The sequence below is a fragment of the Heterocephalus glaber genome, unplaced genomic scaffold, assembly GCF_053883595.1.
Source record: "Heterocephalus glaber isolate CG9 unplaced genomic scaffold, H.glaber_assembly_v1.0 deba00001537, whole genome shotgun sequence".
Taxonomy (NCBI): Eukaryota; Metazoa; Chordata; class Mammalia; order Rodentia; family Bathyergidae; genus Heterocephalus; species Heterocephalus glaber.
In genome coordinates, this window is record NW_028258332.1 from 4289196 (window position 1) to 4309515 (window position 20320).

Genomic DNA, 20320 nt, shown 5'->3' on the forward strand with positions numbered 1-20320 from the left:
TCCCGCCTCCCCAGGGCAGCCGCTTGGTCACATGAGGGTACCCCACCTCCTGGGGGCTGGGCCACCAGGCCGGGGGACGGGGCAGCAGTGTGGAGCCCGCGCACACATGGCTGCCCGCAGCCCTCCGGAGGGGCAGAGAGGACCTGGCGCCTCCCGGGCGTCACACATCAAGCGCGGCCTGGCCGTGCCCTCCCTGGCCCCCGCATGCGGAGGAGCTGCCGTCTTGGCCCCTGCATGGTTTCCCTCACCGGATTCTCAGCAAGTGCCAGAGCCCAGTCCCTCAAGCTGGGGTCCGCTGTGGAAGCTGCTGTCCTGGAAGCCACTGGTGTCCTCCACCAGAACAGCCGTGGCTGAAGCCCTGCAGGCCCCACCTCAGCCCCCAGCCGGGGGCTCCAGCCATCGGCAGGGTCCTGGTGACTTTAGAGCCCTTGGAGAAACGGTTGGCTGGAAGTCGGATTGGCTTCATTCAAAACCAGGGGCTTGCGTAGAAGCCTCGGGCAGAGAGCGGATGAGGGACAGGGCAGTGTCCACGCAGAGACAGTGCCCACAGTGGTGCCAGGGCTGGCGGGAGGCGGCCGAGCAAACTGTCAGCGGGCGCGTGGAGGCGGGAGTGTGCCTGTCAGCACCCTACATGGTGTGTGCCCTGCAGCTCTGTGGTGCGCACCGGGCATCCACACACGCTGCCTGCCCCAGCACCTCTGCAGAGTTGGCGGGCAGCTGCCAGGCGGGCCCCAGGGCCTCGCGGCTGGGTAGGAGTTAATCCACATGTCTCCCGGAGCACTGGACCTTTTCGTGAAACCGGTAAAGTAGAAAAGAGAGGAAGCCAATAGTCTATGTCGAGTCTTTTTTATTGCTGTTGTTACAGCAAAAACAGCCTAGTCTAAACAGTTATTTATAGGTTTGATAGAAGCTGGTCCCCAAGCGGAACTTTTCACACTGGAGCTTTCCCGGCCTTCCGCGGACTGCAGCATCTGGCCGGCTGCTTGCCGAGCGGTGCGAGCGTTCTCTGCGCCCAACGGCCCCGCGCTGTGACGCAGGGTCAGCGCCGGGCTGGCCTTCCGTGGGTGGGGAGGGGCCTTGGCCCAGCTGCCCGTGGAAGCCTGGGCTCCCTCTCAGAGCCGTGGCTGCGGGACCCAGTCTCACTCCGCTGCAGGGTGGCCGCCCACTCCTCTGCCGGGTGCACCGGTGGAATCTCCAAGTACCACTTTGGCGAAGATCATCTGATACCAGTTCCATTTTTAGCAAAAAGTTCCTTTTGTGGTGTTTGCCTCCTCCAAGATATGCCGCCTGTTTCAAAGCAGACTCGCAACTGCTGGAACTCTGGGAAGCGCAGCGGGAGGAGATGCATCTGCCCTGGGAGCCTTGGTGCCCACGTGGCTGCAGGACCCTGGCAGCACCGTCGTTGCTTCGCTTTCATTTCTGACGAGCAGTGTCGGGATGCAGCCAGAGCAGATGCTGTCTCTGTCCTCCCGAGAGGGTGTGCAGGTCCACGACTCAATGTCCCAATGTGCGCGTTGCCCAGTAACTGGGGACGCACCTAGGGAGCCGGTGACCCCATAGGGTTTCTCTGGGGAAAGGGTGAGAGTGTCCTGGAAGGAGACAGTTGCATCCTGGATGTTTTCCCTGACTTCGCCCTGAAGACAGTCCTGGGAGAGCTGCAGGCCCAGCAGGCCGGAAACCACCCCATGCCCCCTCACCGCTGTGCTCGCTCTGTCCGTCCATTCGTCCAGCCTGGCCTGGGCCACGCCCTGTGAGCGGGGTCTCCAGGAGCTCAGCCGGGGCCCCTCGAGTGCCAGCTACCCAGTCAGCCTCTGGAGCCCCAAGCTGCTCTTTCCACTTCTTACTGGCTAAGCTACCCTTTAAAATATCCCTAAGAAGTAAGGGCAGGAGGAGTCTCAGGGTAGTGAAGTCACTGTAAGTGCCGCAAACATCAGCTGTAAGGGAACTGGTCCCCGAGGGCTGCTCCAGTGAAGCCTCCCTGGTGTTCCCACCCATGCATGCTCGAGCCCCGTGGGCCAGGGCAGGTGCGCCATCGCTGCAGGTGCCCCACACCCTGCACAGCCTCCTCCAACCCTTCCAGGAGGAGCCTCTCCCTGGAGGCTGCTGGCCACCTCCATGGGTCCCTGCCCTGGCGCCTCCTCTCCTGGGCCCCCAAGGTCTGTGGCTCCCTGTCCTTCAAACCCGGCTCTTCCATAGCCTCTGACAGTTGCCGAATGGAAGTTCCCGTCCTCAAGATTCTTTGCAGATCGGGGGACACAGTGTCAGCATCAAAATGGCCACGCTGTCGCCACTCGCCAGCAGGTACCAGTTAGCAGTGACCACCACCACAGGCGTGTTCGCCCGAGACCCTGCGTGTGCTTATCCTTGTCTGCACCCCTTCTGCCCTCCTGCCCCGCAGCGTCCCCTTCCCTGCCATGGCTGCTGCTGGGTGGAGCCCAGGACGGCCAGGGACTTCCCACACCTGATGTCACTGTCGGGCTCTGGTGAGCGGCCGTGGGGCTTCAGGGAGCTCACCTGCTCCTGAGGTGCCAGTGCCACCCCCATGGACACACACGTGTGCATGCACACCCACATGCTCACGTGCAGTGTGCTACTGCTGTGCACACCATCACACACACACGGGCAAGGCCCCCATACACGGAGCACGCATGGCTGTCACACACACACACACACACAGGCCCGAAACGGACTGCATCTGCATCCGATCCCCAGGGTCCTCCTGGTCCCGGGCTGGACCAGAGCCTGCCAGAGTGCTGCTTCAGAGGTCCCAAGAAAGACACGAGCACACGGGGCAGAGATGGGACTGAGGTGACTGGGACCTCGGACACAGGGACCACCAGAAGCGGGAGGGGCAAGAAGGATCCACTCTGCCGCCTCCTGGATTTCCAAGAAAACGTTCCTGAGCATCCTGGCTTTGGTCTGTGACCGTGCTTCTTTGTTTTAATTTCTGCTTTCATTAGCACGTGTTTGCGCACGTGTGTGCACAGCACATGTGTGCACAGAGCAATGACTGCATCCCCGTGGGGAGCTGCTGCGTGGGCATGACACATCTTCACTCTTTTCACAGCCCCGCTCCCTCCCTCTGCCCCGTTTCTTGGTTTCCTTCCCATTCGCAAAATATCTACCTCCCTGCCCTATGAGTTTTATTTTGCTTTCACTTATTTATACTTTGGGTTTCTCATATAAGAGAAACCATTGCCATGTTTAAGCTGTGTGTCTGAGGTACTTCATATAGGGCCTCGAGGTGCATCCATTTTCCTGCAGATGGCCCAAGTTCATCTTTCTTTATGGCAGAGTAGTGCTCCATGGTGTGTAAATACCACATTTTCTTTATGCATTCACCTGCTGGTGGATGTATGGGCTGCTTCCAAGATCAGCTGTTACAGGCTGGCTGCCATAAACAGGTGTGTGTGGATCAGTGTGTTCTGATGTCTTTAACTTTCAGGAAGACACCTAGGATGGGAATGGCTGAGTCAAATGGAATTCTTTTTTTTTCCGGTACCAGGGATCGAACTCAGGAACTTGCGCTTGCAAGCCAGGCAAGGTGCAACTGAGCTAAATCCCTGGCCCAAAAATCCTACTTCTAGTGTTTTGAGTCTTCCTACTGATTTCCACGGTGGTTGCGCTACTCTATACTCCCAACAGCATGGCCAGGCTGCAAATGTACATCTGGAAGCGGCCATATCTGGCAGGGCCTCACCTTCCTCCAGAAACACAGACTGACCGTGTCCAGGATTGGCTTTGAACGTCTTACATTGCAAGGCAGGAGAAAACCGCTGCCTGTCCCAGGGCACTGTACTGGGTGCCTGTGGACAGCCCACTGCTGCCCAGCTGAGAGCTGTAACACCACGTGGGGCGAGGGCTTGCTGAGTGGCTTTTGATTTTCCAAGGGGAACTTTACAAGGGGAGTCTGGACGGCTTAACTGTATTTGAGGAGCTTAATTCACAGACAGATGAAATGAGGGTGCATGTTTGTAAAGCAAAAGAACCACCAAATCAGGTGAGAAATACATAATTAGGGCATCAATATCAACTGTTTAAAATGCACAGTTTAAAGGACTGAGAAATTAGCCATCCATGCAGTGTATTGGATTTGCCTGAAGACATTTGTGTTGTCAAAAAACCAAGCTGTAATATCCACATGAAAAGACGGAAATTTCTTGTTTTTTGTTTTTCAAAGAAACTACCTCTAACCCGAGTCCTCGACCCTCCGTGATAGCTTAAAAAATAAAAAGCCCCACTTATTGGATTCACCCTGGCTGGCACAGGGCCAGACATCATGTGTGCTGAAGATGATTAAATCCTTATTTTTTTAAGGAAGTGTCCTGTGATACTATGATCATGCTTATCTTGCTGATGAGGAAACCGGGAGTCGGAGAAGTTAAGTAACTTGCCCGGGTCCCGCAGCCAGAAACCCTAGAGGAGGGATTTGAAGCCCACTGTGCTTCTGTCGCATTCAGCGATCCTCCTTCGGTGCTCACAGCCAGCGCCTCAGGAGATTCCTGTCCAGGCCCCAGGAGCAGCTGCTCCTGGTTCTCAGACCACAGGCGACAATTTGGAGCCCTCCCTCAGGGCTGTATTTCAAGACCCTAAAGTGCCACCGCCTGGAAGTTTGTGGGTGCCCCTCCTCCCCTCTCTGCCTTTCTCTCTCGCCAGGAGGGGCCCTTCAGACCCTGAGGGCTGCGTGTTCGCCCTCGGGACCAGCATCCGCAGCCCTTTTATTTTTTTTTTGGCACCAGGGATCGAACTCAGGACCTTGCACTTTCAAGCCAGGAGGTGGCACCACTGAGCTAAATCCCCATCCTCCTTTTAATTTTTTATTTCCAGACTGTCTTGCTAAATTATCCAGGCTGGGCCCTCACTTAGGATCCCCCTGCCTCAGCCTCCCACAGAGCTGGGATTACAGGTGTGGGCTCCCAAGGGTGTCCCGCCCACAATGCCAGCAGCACCAGACAGAAGCCTGCTTCAGCAACTGCAGCACCCAGTCATCTCCCAGGGGTGGCGTCATTTTGTAGTTTTAAACCCAACGCCCAAAGTGCAGCATGAGTGAAGAACCTGGGCCAGGACACGGAGACACAGGGACACAGGCAGGCAGCCCGGCAGGAAACCCCAGGGCGCACTGGGGTCCTGGAAGCTACTGGAGGTCGGGTCCACTTGGGAACGGACAGCCACAGGGACAAGTGTCGGATCATGGCTCGCCGTGGTGCCCAGGAAGCCAGGGGTCGGGGCGTGGCCAGCTGGCCCTGGTGGCTTGGGGCGGCAGCAGCCAGGGGCTCAGGACTGCCCGGTCCCCGCCTGGCCAGCTCAGGAGAGTGCCAGCCAGGGGCACTGTGCAGCCCGGAGTGAGCAGCAGATTGGAACAAGTGCAAGTGGCTGAGGAGAAACAAGAGCTGTTCGAAAGCAGCATCTCAGACTGGACGCTGAGAATTGGCTAGATGGAAGCAGACAAGGGAGCGACACTGAGAATTACGAGAAGAAAATCACTTCTTAATTATATGTAGTTCAAGACTCTCAGTGTTTTCAGATTTTTTTTTTTTTTTTTTTTTTGCGCAGTCCTGCGGGTCAAACATGCTAGCAAGCACTCTGCCGCTAAGCTACATCTACAGCCCTTTTCATTTTATTTTGAGACAGAGTCTCGCTGCATTGCCCAGGCTGATCTCAAACTTGCAATCTTCCTACCTTAGCCTTCTGAGTATCTGGGATTACAGGTGTGCATCACTGTGCCCGCTCAAATTTCTTTTCTTACTGGGCATTCCTGGTGATGCCGGAACCTGGGTTTTGCCTGCACTCCAGAATCCAGATTTCATGAGACTATCTGGAAGGAAGCGTGGGACAGGGGATGAGTTGTCCCCTCACCCTTCAGGCGTCTCAGCACTGGATGGAATTCAGCAAGGACAGCTCAGCTGCCCCCGTAGAGACAGGAAACAGAGTGGTTTTCAAGCTCAACGTTTCTTTGGGTATTTATTTATTTTTGGTTTTCTGAGACAGGGTCTTGGCACATAGTTCCGGCTGGGCTTGAACTTACTGTGCAGCCCAGGCTGGCTTCACACTCGAGATAATCCTCCCACCTGAGCCTCTGGAGTGTGGGATTACAGATGTGCACCACACACCCGGCTTCTCGGGCCAGTCAGCAAGGTTGGGCCGTCTGTGCGCTGGAACTGTGGGTGTGAGAGCCGTGCTGAGGCTTCTTCAGGCTCTGTCTGCCACTGGCTGATGGACTCAGACCTCGGCTCTATGTCCATGATTCCCCCAAGAAGAGGAGGAGACAGAGAGGCGCCTGTTCCTTTGGCGCTTTGTTTGTTATTGCTGCAACAATCAGGGCTTTCCCAAAACAGGCAAAGCACATATTCATGCCGCCCGCGTCAGCGTCAGGCTCCTCCGTGATGATTGTGAGTCTGGGCTGTGAGCCTGGACTGACCCGAGTACTCTTGGTCCAGATTCCCAAATCCGCCGTAAGTCCTCAGTGTTACAGAGAAGAGCGATAGAGCTCACTGAAATGTGCCTTTCTCCAGAAATCGAGACCTTGGTGTGCTCTTGCTGGAGCTGCCTGTGTCCAGTGACATCCCTTGGGGCTGGCCCCAGCCAGTGACGAGAGGATGACTGCCAGCCCTGGGCGGCCCTTTCATCCACAGAAGCTCTCCGAGGCTGCAAAGCTCAGCGTCATGAAATTAGAAGTGGGAGTTGAACCTGGAGCCCTGTGGGGTGTTTCCGGCAGTCACATAGCTCTGCATCCTGTCTCCCGGCCTCCCGCCCCCTTGGAGCAGCTGTGATTGAAGCCACAGCCTTGTAGATCGGCTGTCCTGCCTTGGGTGGTGGTGGACAGGCTCCCGAGCTGCACGTAGAGAGGAAGGAGCCTCAGCCAGTGCTCTCAGCGTGGGGAGGCGCTTGCCAGGGGCTGCAGTGCAGGGTCGGAGGCGCTGGGGTGAGGCCCCAGCCCCAAGTGCTGAAGCAGAAGAGCTGCAGAGGGGAGGGAAGGCTCCCAGCATGGCAGGGAGTGGAGCAGCCCGTGCAGGCACCTGATAGGTGATGAAATGCAGCCATCTTCCCTGGGGTGCTTGTGCCCCACTGCAGATGCGCAGCAAAGACACCAGACCTCCAGGAAAGCAAGTGCAGGCTGAGGGGTGACTCGGGGCTCAGCCCTCAAGAGGTTCTGGGGACCAGTGGAGGCTGGAGTGGTGAGAGCCAGCGAGTGTCCGGGCGGAGCCAGCACCACATCCGCTCCCACCTCCCGTTGCCTCTCCAAACGCCGCACCAGCAGTGTCGTCCGGGGCCCCCTTTCTCCCGGTCTGCAGCCTCCCTTACACCCCTAAGGCCAACAGTGCCTCCCCCGAGCCCCAGTCCTCTCAGGGCCAGAACGAGCTGGGCCGCCACAGGGTGTGGCCGTGCCCTGTGCCCCGCACACATCCGGGGCTGTGTCACACGTGAAATGACTCGAAGTGTTAGCAGAGCGCACCGATTGCTCCCAAATGGGATTTTAGAGGTTAGATGTTTAAATGTATTTGTGCAAGTATAAATGTGCACATGTATCTATAAATTGATCTGCACTGCTGTCAAAGAGGAATTCAGAATTATGGTTAAATGGATTCTTTGAAAACAGGAACAAATGATAAAAAGTCAAAATTTCAAAATTGTTTTCCAACTTCAAAGTGTTTTATGCTCAACAAAGAGAGTTGGCACAACATGTCCATGGATCCCAGGGGGCTGCTGGCAGGTGTGTTGGGTGTACAATGAACAAAAGCACAATGCGTGATCGATGCTGCCATCCCAGGGGAATGCAGGGTTTGATCAGGAGGGGAAGAGAGTGTGATACATAGTTGCCAATGGCTCATATACCAGTTCAGTTTCTCTCCTTAAATAGAAATGCATATTTCTCAGAATTGGGAGTGGAAGATCTCTATGTTCTCCCCTGCATTTTCCTTGTTGTATGTAACTGTTCTAGTGCAATGTCAAAAGCACTATGAATTCAGCAGGCCTCTCACCCTCATTAAAGAAAGGGCAGAAAGGGGTTATTTGAGGAGGGGAGGGAGGTAGGAGGTCATTTTGCCTGAGGAAAGGCACGCTGGGCTGCCGTGCTGCTCTAGTGACAAAGCCGGTCCTTCAGCCCAGCCCCGCGTGCAGCAGGGCCAGCTACACACCAAGCCCCACTGTGGGTCTGGAAGGTAATGCTGCCCCCCTAAGGGTTTGCGGTTCCCTGGCTCCTCTGTCTGTTCCGTCCCATGGCTGTCATGCCCCCACATCATCCTGGAGAAGGTTCCCACCCTAACTGCTGACCAACACACCCCACCGATCACAAAGAGAAATTCCTGCAACTGGGTCTGCGGCGTGATTGAGAAGTACAGGTGCTTAAATTTTTAAAAATTACAGTAGAAGACACATTGCCACTCACCCTTCCCAAAATCCTCCCCCTCACTTTGAGCACACTCATCCCACCACTCTTGCCACTTTCTGCAGCAGCTCTGGAGTCCTGTTTCCTGAGTGTCTTTGGCTGTGCTGTCCTGGCTGCCTCGACATCCGGAATCGATTCAAAACATGTACCTTTCATGATCATGTTGACCTTGCAGACAGCGCAGAAGTCACTGGTGCCAGATCTAGTGACTAAGGAGCGTGAGGACGCAGCGTCATGTTTTACAAGTCTGCCTTTCCACCCGATGGCACTCGGAAGCAGCAGTCACCTTACAAAGACACCCATGAAAGAGGACTTCCAGAGCCACCTCAGAAAGGGGCAAGAATGATGGGATACGTGTATTTGACATGAAGGGGAGAGGATTTTGAGGGGTTTAAAAGTTACTGTGATAACTTTTTACAATTTAAACACTCCATATGTCACCCCTTGTATGTACATGGTGGGACCGAGAACTGCCGGATGCTGACCTGGTTTCTCTCTCCATCTCATGCAGGGGCGGATCTGCAGAAAAGCTGGCAAATCAAAAAAGTCCTTCAGTCGCAAGGAAGCGGAAGCTACCTTTAAGAGTCTGGTGAAGACTCACGAAAAATACGGCTGGGTCACCCCGCCCGTCTCGGATGGCTGAAGTCGGCCTCGCCTGGTTCTCTACACACTTCCACCCCAACATCGCCCCACCGCTGCGCATCCTCCGTCCTTTTCTACTCCAGCCGGAACTGCATCGTGAACACGAAGGAGACATTTCAGTTATTTACGAACAGACCAGTTTACAGAGAGAGGGAGCCGACGCTGCCCGGGACCCCGTTTCCATGATCGGTGAATGAGTGCATCTCTGAGTCACTTTAGAACAGATGTGGCCATGTTGACGTCACCCAGCCCGCCCACCCTGTCACTTTGCCCTTAGCTTCTTTCTGTGCCAGCAGCTCCATGGAGCCCGAAGGAAGCCCATTGCCCTTGCTGGCTCTGTTTCCGTGTAAATGGCTCTGTTTCCGTTCATTCTCCCCAGGAGCCCCGGGCAGTGCCAGCCCCTGGTTGCTGTGCCCGGCTCAGCATAGCTTGAAGACACATCCCCATTCTGGCCTGAGGTCTGCTGTGACGACATTTAGACTCATTCGTGCTATGGACTTTGGCTCATGAAAACAACTTCACCTTAGCAGGTCCTAGGGATGGAAGACTACAGCTGCCCACTGGCTTCCGACACGTCCTCCTTGCTGGCTTCGGTGTGTGCTGTTCACAGGTAAACCAGTGCCATTCGGTGGGAGATGGGAGAGGGGGTCCGGGGGCGGATGCCCAGTGCACCCGGGCTCTCGGACACCAGGCAACGCCCCTCCCACAGCGCATTTGTCTTCCTGTCTTCTCTCAACCACCAAAAGCTAAAGACAGTCTCGAGTTTGCTTCGGTCGTCTGACTCACTTTCCTCTGTGCTCGTGACGGGGAGCTCAGAACTGCCAAAGGACACCGAGTGATATGATCATATGGCGATGTGCATGGCCGGGTCTGTTTCTTCACCCAGTAGTCACTTGTGTGCCCCGGGGCTGAGATGCAAGCACCGGGCTGTGGTGTAAACCTCCTGTTATTTAATCTCCCCGCGGTTTCATTTCTTCTCTTCTGTTAGATTACTTAGAACTTTCTAAGAAACTCCATGAAATGAGGAAGTCCTGTTTATAATAAGCGGAAAGAGGTACAGTGTTCATTCCAAGCAGAAAAACTTCTTGGACACATTTTAAATAAAATCATGCATACCTGATACACTGCCTCAGGAATCCGATCATTGTGGGCTCTCCTTCCACTTGAGATACTTGTCAGCCCTATAACGTTGTAACAGTTTGAATACTGCAGAAACACCACACCACCCTCCAGGAGCAGCAGTCCTGAGCCAGGAAATGACTCCTAGGCACCCATAGTCTTCGCCAAAATCTAGTTGATTAAAATCTCCTGCACAGCAGCTGGGAAGATGAGTAGAATCTGAGAGTGTTCAGAGAGGCCTGGGGCAACTCAGACGGGGCCTGCTGTGTCGCTTCTTGCCTCATTGCTGCAGTTCTTCAGGCAGTGTTGGCTGCTGGGCCTGTCCCTTGTCCGAGAGGTTTTAGGGATCTGAAGGATCCTTAAAGGACAGGGGTCGCTCCCCCAGCGTGCCTGGCCATCATCCAGGTCTCCCCATGATGATTACTCTTATTTCTTTCTACTTCCTCATTTGCCCCAGTTACTCCAATGCCGTGGGCTGCCAGGCTGCAGTGAGCATACATGTTGGATACCTGACCTCTTGCTCAAGTCCCTGTGGGCAGTTGTAGTCTGGAACCCGATGCCAGTGAGCGAAGCATTTTCCATCCCCAGTGTAATTCTCCGTCCTGGAATCCGGGGCTTGGGAAGGTGTCTGGGCCCCAGGCTGGTGGCTGTGATGGAATTACACTGGGCGGTGAGGACTCCCAGCCCCTGCCTGGGGAACACGCTTGAGCTCACTGAGTTCCAGGGCTCCCTCTCCTAGTGTACACTCAGAAGTAGCTTCTTTAGTAGGAGAAAAATACATGTGCAAATCGAGGCCCCTTCCTTTCACTTAGGAGCTGACTGGGAACCTTGCACAGTGGTTTCAGGTGGGCTGTGAGGGAGGTGCAGCCAGGAGACAGATGTGCCATCGCCAAGGGGCTGGGCCTCTGCCGTCGCCCATGCCAGGACAGACTTGCCTATCTCTGCTTTCTAGTGCACCTGGAATTTGATTTATTTAGCATGGCATCTTCCACTAGGGTTGTTAGTTATGTAAGAAATCCACGCTGTAGGGAAAGAAATGCCAGTTTCATTGAAACTGGTAAGAATTTCACATTTTCAAAGCAGTGGGAAGGAATTTCAAATGATAGCATTGCTGTGAGTCCATTAGAAGCAGATCTTGGTGTCCACAGCTCAGCCCCAAGTCCACGGAGGAGATGCCTGAGGGTGGGGACCAGCTGTGGCCCGGGTCATCTCCCACCGAGTGAGTCCCCCTCCCGGGAGGCAGCGAGGGCCAGATCCGTGCCTCATCACCCCCAATTCTCGGCTGGAACTCGAGGCAAGCCCAGGCCACAGAGCCAAAGGGACAGCTCGAGGCCACCGTGGGACAACCTCTCTCATTCAGAGACTCCTAGAAGAGCGAGAGGGACGCAGTGGGAGGTCCTGGGTGAGCAGCAGGACCAGCCCCCGAATCTCACACGCGACGACTCATAATCCCTAAAACCCACACACACATCCCACGTGTGGACCCCAATTTTCCAGTCCCCATGTTCATTCCATCAAAATTTAACCTTATTTTTTGAGAGAAAAAAAATCTATGGGCAGTGACATTGACTCACCACAGAAATGCAAACGCACATATGTCTCCCTGCCCCTGGTATGTTGCTTCGCTGCCCAAGCCTCAGGGCCCTCAGCTTGCAGACTTTAAACCAGACTGGCATGAGATTAACCCAGATGACAGGGAAAGCACTTTCAAGACCCACGATGGCCATAGGAACTCGTGTTGTTTTCATGGAGTCTGGTAACGGCCTTTAGTTAGAACACACTAGGATACCTGCCGGATGAACATGTGGCAGTGACCGTGCAGTTATGTTGCAATTACATACTTATTTTCAGCCCTGGTCCCAGAGGGGTTGTCAGCTCCCTTCCCCTCGATGACAGGGAGAGCAGGAGTCAGGATGCACCTCAGCCTGGGCTAGGAACTCCTGACACAAGAGAGCCGAAGGCAGGACAGGGCCCAGGGGCATTCGGAGACGACAGACATGTGCAGGTCCCGGCCTCCCCTCCTGAGCAGGAAGATGGTGTGGAGGAGGTCGGGTTGAGCCAGGCGAGGCCTCAGGAGGGTGTGGTCTATGTCCTCATCAGGAGGGGGCGCTATGGGCTCTGCCCGTCTCCACCACAGGACCCGGTTTACAGAGCCCAGCCCACCTTGACAGCCTGCCTGGCCCAGAGCCGCTGCTGTGTAGACACTGTGTTTTAGCTTTCTCCTAGCAGCGTGCAGAAGGGAAATGGACTCTGCAGAACTGTAACGGAGTGGAACCAGACCTTGCATGTGGGAGGCCCCTGTAGCCAGACTGTGCCCCCTCGACAGTGAAGGGACCTCGCCCAGGGAGGCCGAGCGCCGTCTTGCTGTCTCTGTCCCTTCCTTATGCTGCTCCTGAGACTGTCACAGGTCACCTGGCCACACCCAAGCTCCCGCTCCCTTCCCATCTTGGGGTTGGTGGGACCAGGCCCCCACCGTGCCTGACACACCCCAGGTGACCCAGTCCAGGCCAAAGCAAGCGGAGCAAAGGACAGAGCTCCCACTGCAGCAGCTTCGGGAGCTGCTAGTGATGGGCTTGGAGCTCAGCCTCTGTGATCACAGGCGATACTTTTTAGTTTTGTCTCCAAAAATATTAAAACAATACACAGCTGTGCCCCTGAGTCTATGTCCTGCCTCGTTGTTCTAACGTCTCAGCCTTCAGGTCACAGTGTTGCATGTCGTTCAGCCGCAGGGCCACCTGACCCACAGAACAGTCAGCGTTCACTTGCTTCCGGGAGAGACACAGGAGCCCAGTGTGCTAGCCACACAGACTGAATCAAAGCAGAGTGTCCGAAGAGAGTGTAGATCAAGGAGAGGCGAGATTTCATTTTGAGGTTGTAGCAGGGCCAGGCAAATAGCAGAGCCGATCTAGAGGGTCAAGCTCAAGGTCGTCCATCCCCCTGGGTCGGCGAGACGCTGTGCAGGGAGCAGCTGAGCCTGCGCCTGTGCCCTCAGCACCACCCTGTTGCTGTGCTGAGTAAAAGCTGCCCTGCGCTCTAGGCACGAGGTCATGTTGTGTCGCTAGATCTTGGGCCGTCACTGCTAGCGACATGGATCGAGCCGAAAAAGAAACTGCTGTAACCCGATGGGCTTCACGCTCCCTCCTGCCTTGTCTGCCAGTAATTTTACCCCATGACCTATTGGCAGACTGCTGATTAACAATCTCCAGGTTTCTGTAAACTTCAGGATGCTCACTGCAGTTCACATTGAGGCGCTGGTGTGTCCTCTTTCCAAAGTTGTCCTATAAATGTAATCCTCAACAGGAGAGAAAACGAATGCATGTGCCATAAAAGAAATAGGAAGGAAATGTTTGCCACTGAGCGATGGCGAATGCATGGGTCGAAGTATCCGCAGGCACTGCCATTGCTAATGGGAAAATAGCGATTGGGATGGCAAGGCTTTGAAACCATGAGTGACCGCACGCGGAATGTGTGTGTGTTCCCCGTCTCTGTCTCTGCGCTGTCCCGTCCCTCTGGTCTCGCTGTGTGCTGTCCTCTGTGGTCCCTTGTGGGTGGCTTTCTGTCACGTGGTGCCCTCTGATCTTTTGCCCTTTGATTCACTTGTGTTTTGCCAAATGGAAACTTTGAAGTATGTCATGGAATGCTCTATAAAAATCAATGAAATGTAACTGAACCACATCTAATTATGCATCCATGTAATGTAAAAGATTCCTCCTTCAGCTGCCACTTGCATTATAAAGATTTATAAACATGTTTGCCAAAGAGTCTCGGTAGTTTCTCAATGTAATTGAAATGCTGTGCTTAGCACCAAGCCAAAAAGCCTGCTGAACTGCAGACACTTCTATGAAAAACTTAAGAGTAGCAATTCTAGCAAGTGCCAATTTTCAAACATCTTAAGCCTGACTTTTTTAAAAGGCACTCAGGTTCATTCTTCAAACTGACGTGTACGTTGAGTTCAGCTTTTTTTTGTATGTATTCTTTAATTTATTTATTTTATATCTATTTTATATGCATGTGGTACTGGGGGTTGAACCCAGGGCCCTCACACTGAACTGCCTCTCTGGCCTGTTTTTGAGGCAGGGTTTCACTAAGTTGCCCAACCTGAGCTCAAATTTACAATCCTCCTGCCTCAGCCTCCTGCAGTGCTGGGATTACAGGCCTGCACCACCACGCCTGGCTCAGCTTTTATTTCAAAGTGTTTATCTGAGGAATTTCTCTGCCCTTATCAGTATTCCAGACAATTTTCTGATCAGGAGCACATTTTTTTCTTTTAAAATCTGCAACTGTTATTTCAGTATTGAGCAACGTCAACTGTTAAGCAGCCTTGTGCTCCCTCCACTGCCTGCCACGGGTGGGTGTGGAACTGAGCCTCCAGTTTTCTTCAAAACTGTGAAGGGCGCATGTGCTGTTAGGGCCACAGGGACCCAGCAGGCCACACTTGGGAACCAGACCCTGGGCCGGGTCTGGACCTGGGGCTCAGGAAGTGAGGCTGTTAAAGGGGAAGGGCGGGACTCCCTGCAGTCGGGGCTTGGCTGGCTGTGAGGGCCCCATTTCCGGCTGCTCCTCTCCTCCCAGGTAAACCTGCAGCCTGTCCTTGGGTGAAGGCGTGGAGGACGCACTGTCAATTAGGTGCTGCCTTAACTTGTGGGCGTTGGAGGCGGAGTGCAGCCCGCCTCGCTTTCCCGCACAGCGCTGGCCACCCAGGCGCGCTCTGCGCCCCAACCCCGCCGACTGCCAGGCCGGGTGTGCCCTGAAAGAGCCCCGTGCCCACGGCAGAGCGCCGGCCGCTTGTCACTGGAGCCACGTCATTTTACTCACGCTGAGGGAAACGACAGATACGAAGGCAGACAAACCGTCTGCCCAGGTGGAGTTCACATAGCTTTTGCTCTGCTGCTCAGCCTTTGTTCAAAGACTGAATTCTCTGTGAGTTTTCGTCTCGCAGTGCATGCTGGTTACGCTCACGCCAGGGAGCTGCCCGCCGCGGACCTGACCCTGCTCGCTTCCCCTTACGCCCCCCCACTCCGCTCTCCCGCGCCCCACGTCTTGGTCCCCTCCCCGTTTGCAGAGGACCCGTCCCCGCCTGCTGCCGTCTGTCCCGCATTTTGCTCTTTGCTTACCCACGCTGCGGCTCCTGGGTCACTGCAGCCAGGAGCTGGACAGCGACAGGCCCGCCTCGGCGCGCTGAGAGCAGAACCCGCAGGCGCAGGCTTTGTGAGTCGTTATTTTCCAGTAAGTAACTTTGAAGGTGAAATCCAATCCAATAGCTCTAAACAGCAGAAGTTTATTTTAATTTTTTTCTTTTCCTTCACTTATGGACTTTCTCATTTCACTGAAAACCATATTTTCCTTCCATCTCTGTAGGCAACGCAGCCAGGTGTACTTAGTAGGAAGCAGGCAGTAGGTAGCATGGGTTTTTCTAATCTGATTTTACTAAAACATGGTCGATCACTTTTCCACCCCACTAAAACGTTACACTCAGTCAACCCTCAAGCAATCTTTAAATCCCTTACCTCGGGGGATGTTCTGAGCTACAACCTTCCAAGGCTCACCTGTTTTAAATGATGTCAGTGATTTTGCATGAGTTAGTTCATACTTTCAGCAAGTTCTGTACACACACACACACACACACGCACACACACACACACATGCACACACACACATGCGCGCACACCTGATTTACATAACCACTCTCGTGTTTCCAAGTATTTTCTTATTGCTTTATTTCTGCGGTTGGTGGTGTTGCTTCCCACAAAACATGTCACTTTCCAAAACAGCACACACTTCCCTGCAATCTGGCCTCCCCTCCCTCGATCTCCTGGGGGCTCGGATCTCACCTTCCGGGGACCTCATGTCCCCTGCCACTTGTCCCCAGAGCACTGGACGTCACAGCATCCGAGGGTCAGGCTTTCCCATATCCGAAGATTGGGAACAGAATCTGTGTGTGCCGAGCTTCTTAAATTCACCCCAGCATGCAAGACACAGAAAGCCTTGGGCTTCTGACCCTCCAGCCCTGCCTTTACTAAGCAAATGAACTGGAAAGGGCCTGGCAGCTGCTGGAAAACCCAGCACTGATGCTGAGGTTGGTCTCGCCTGCCTAGGCCGAGGCCTCAGCTGCGAGCTGTCTGGACACAGCCCATGCTGCCTCCCAGTGGGTGTGAAACCACACAGCCCAGCAGCTTCTGCTGGTGACAGGATTCCTGTGACAAGGGAAGTCACGGTGGCCCCGCCCCTCAGAAGGTCTCTGTATGGCTTAGAAAGTGAAGCTCACCGTCCAAAGCCCTCAGCTAACGCCTCAGAGAGCTGGGAGCAGACACTGGAGACCTGTTCCTTCCAGTCACCCTGCCTTCGAAATAGAAAATACATCTCCATAAGTGCACACCTGTGAGAGTTCTACATAAGTGATACACACAGTATGTAAATTGTGTGTCCACGCATGTGTGTGCTGAACAGTGGCCCTGCAAATGTGTGCCCAAGCCCTCACCCCAGAACCAGGGAGGGCAGCGACGTTATTTGGAAAGTGAGGAAATCATCCTGGGCTGGGGCTGGGCCCTGTGCCCACAGGCGATGGCCTTAGAGAGGAAAGGCAAAGGGAGACAGAGACACAGAGAGGGTCCCAGGGAACAGGCAAACGTGGAAGGATGAGCCCACAAGGAGCCTGGAGCCACCAGGGCAGGGATAGTGGAAGGACGGCCGCTTCACGGAGCTTCCCCAGGAGCGAGTCCTGAAAACACCTGGGCTTTGGAATTGTCTCACTGAGAACTCTGAGAACCAAGTTCTGTTACTTTAAACTATCAAATTTCTGTTTGTTGTTTGGTTAGTTTTGTTTTTTTGAGGCAGGGTCTAGCTATACAGTTCAGGCTGACCTTGAACTTCTATGTAGCCCATCCTGGCCTTGAACTCAGAGAAATCCTCCTGCCTCAGCCTGAATTAGGGATTGATGGATGGATGGATGGATAGATGATGGATGGATGGATGGTTGGTTGGAGAATAGAGGGTAGGTGATGGGACTGAGGGATGAATGGATGATGGATGGATGATGGATGGAAAATTGGAGGGATGGGTGATGAAATGGATAGATAGATGGATGGATGGATGATGGATGGAGAACTGAGATGGATGATGGGATGGATGGATGGATAGATGATGGATGGATGGTTGGTTGGAGAATGGAGGGATGGGTGATGGGACTGATGGATGAATGGATGATGGATGGATGGATAGATGATGGATGGATGATGGATGGAGAGCTGGAGGGATGGGTGATGGGATGGATGGACAGTGGGGGAATGGATGGATGGGATGACTGAAAGGGTGAATGGATGGATTATGCCTGGTGGATGGTGGCAATGTAGATGGAATCGGTAACTCTCCAAGGAAACAGTTCCTTTCCCTTCACACTCTCCCAGGGTTGGTCATTCTGTAGGGCCATTGGCCAGGCTGAGAGATCCAGAGGGACCTAATGAGCCAGTTCTTCCTGCTTCCAAAGCATCAAGGCCAGAGGACACAGGTGTTCCACGTTCTTTTAGGAAATGCAGCCGCAGCTCACCAGGGCTCAGGATTCCTGATCCACAGGGCAAAGCCCGAGGCCAGAACATGGCTTGGATAGGTCCAAGTGTTATGCACGAGGACGTCTCCCTCAGGTGGCTGGGTGGTCTGGACCAGGACTGAGGCTTGAGTCTCACCTGTCACATTCTTTTTTTTTTTTTTTTGGTACCAGGGATCGAACTTGGGTCCTTGCACTTGCACAGCAGGCGACGAAACCACTGAGCTAAATCCCCGGCCCTCCTGTCACGTTCTTAATCTAAAGGACAGACGTCTCACTCACTAACAGTTATCAAGCATGCCAATAGTGGTTATGTTTGGCTTCATGATTGGTAAAAATTGCTCATTGTCTTGGCAAATAAATAATATAAGTGCAAAGTAGAATTCTAGGTAATTTCAATTTCATAATTACCAGTTAGGTCCTTACATGTTGTACTCATTCTTGACCTTTGATTAGACTGTCAACATATCATGAGTGTCTATTAGTGGAACAGAGTTTGAAGTTTTATTTTCTTATGACACTTTGCTATCTTTCATAACTACCTCACAAGGGGAGAGATGTTATGCTTCCTCTCCTGGAATCCAGGACAGGAGGCAGCAGGGAGACAACAGATCTCTTTACTGGCTGCTTCCAAACTACCTGTCTAGGCGAGGGCAACTCGGAGCCTCTGGCCAGCAGCAGTCCGAGTGCACCTGTCCCTGCACTGGACAGCAGCGTCCCACTCAGATCTCCTCCAACGTCAGCACGAGAGCCAGGGCAGGGCGACATCCCAGAGCCTCGGGGACCCACCCACGACACACTCCAGGGAGCAGAGAACGAGTTCCCCAGAGGCCGACCTCGGCAATGGGCCAATTATGTAACCATCTGGACGCCAGCCCTTTGAGCTTCGCAGTTTATTTGGAGCTCTAAGAGCCAAGGCCTTAGTGATGGCGATGCTCTCTTCTGTCACAAGCAAAGACCCAAGTGGTACAATGGCCCTGGGGCCCTAGGGGAGGCAGGACGGGAGCTAGGAAGAAATGGAAAGCTGCAGCTGTGATGGCCATGCCTGAAGGTGACCCCCTCCATGAGCCACACCCGGTGCCAGCCCCTCCCCTTATGTGGGGCAGACAACAGTACATGACTAACGCCATGGACGGGACTTCACCTCACGGTAGTCGCACTATCAGGCAAAGATGAAGAGGTTTTGAAAATGTGGTCATGACCCCTAATCAGTAGTTGGCTTTTAGGAAATCAAAACGGACATTACCCAGGTGTGCCTGGCCTAATCAGGTGAGCCCATGGATAGAGCACTGAGAAGTTCCCTGAAGAGAGTCTCCTGAGCAGGAGCTGGGGCGTAGCTCTGAGGTAGAGCTCTCTCTCAGCATGTGCAAAGGCCTGGGCTCCATCCCCAGCAGAGAGAGAGATTCTCCTGCTCTCCGTGGGTAGAAGCTGCCATGTTTGTGAAGGAGCCATATGGCAGGGCACAGTGGGGGCCGCATGGGGCAGAGAGTAGCTGCCAGGACCCAGTGAGCCAAAGCAGACTTCGGGTGGCCGTGGTGCTAGCCCTGGGCTGTCGGTCTGCCCACGTTAGCCGCAAAGGTCTGAGTCCAGCCAGCAGCTTCTGAGCTCAGAAGACCCAAGCTCTGGCAAAGAGCTCGTTCCAGCTGGCACCTGGATTACACACCTGTGATGTCCTGAGCAGAGGACCCAGCTACGTCAGTGTCCAGCCTCCAGGCCCGTTCGAGTCGGGAGATAATAAATGCATGTTATTTTCAGCTGCTACATTTGCTTGGTTGCCTGGTGACTAAGATAGCAGGCAAAGCTCACATTTCTGCCCTGATCGCCCGACCTTGAGACATGGAGGTCGGAGAGCAGAAGGCGCTGGTGGAGGACCACAGCCCAGCCGGGCCAGATATGCTTGTGGGGACCATGTGCCCTCTGCAGTGGGTCTGCTTCCTGGGGATGCCCTAGCAACTCACCCCTAACTGGGTGGATGGAAACAACGGAGGTTCACTCAATGGCTTTCCCACCTGGAAGTCAAGATCCCGGTGCTGGCCAAGCCCTGCTCCCTGGCAGCTGCTGGGGCCAGCGGTACGTACCCCTCACTCTGCAGTCTGCTCTGCTTCCCGTTCCCCCTCCTCTTCCGATTCCTGCGTCTCCATCTGCCTTCCTCTAAGGAGGCACTGTCCCTGGAGTCAGGGCCACCTCCTCATTGCAAGGACCTTAATTTCTACTACACCTGCAAAGACTCTTCCTGAACAAGCTTATGTTCAGAGGGCCTGGGGCTTAGCTAGGACATGGACGTATCTCTTAGGGTGTCAGCAATCAACCCCCACTAGACATCACCGTCCACGCAGTCTGAACCCAGCACTTTCACACAGCCCTTTTCTATTTTTATTTTGAGACAGGGTCTTACCAGGTGGCCAGGTTGGCCTGGAACTTGGGATCCTCCTCCTTCAGCTTCCCAGAGTGCTGGGATTACAGACATTTGACAGCACACGGGCTTCGGGCTTCAGTTCCAGTTCCCAACACCTGTACAACAAGGCCCCCAGCTGGGTGGTGCCATGGTCAGAAGCTTTGACCCTGAGAAGAGAAGAGAAACCCTTACACCCCATACCCGAAGCCCCCGCTCCTAAAACATTGCTCAGCCTTAT

General features: G+C 54.2%; 1 protein-coding gene across 1 annotated transcript in view; it reads left to right on the forward strand.

The window, feature by feature from the left end:
• Positions 1–10148, forward strand: part of Ube2ql1 (ubiquitin conjugating enzyme E2 QL1) — a 34888-nt gene extending 24740 nt beyond the window's left edge. The window contains exon 2 of the mRNA XM_004845152.3: positions 8898–10148. Coding sequence (XP_004845209.2) covers positions 8898–9029 — 132 coding nt within the window. The 3' untranslated portion in view covers positions 9030–10148. The remainder of the gene's footprint in view (positions 1–8897) is intronic.
• The last annotated feature ends 10172 nt before the right edge of the window (positions 10149–20320 follow it).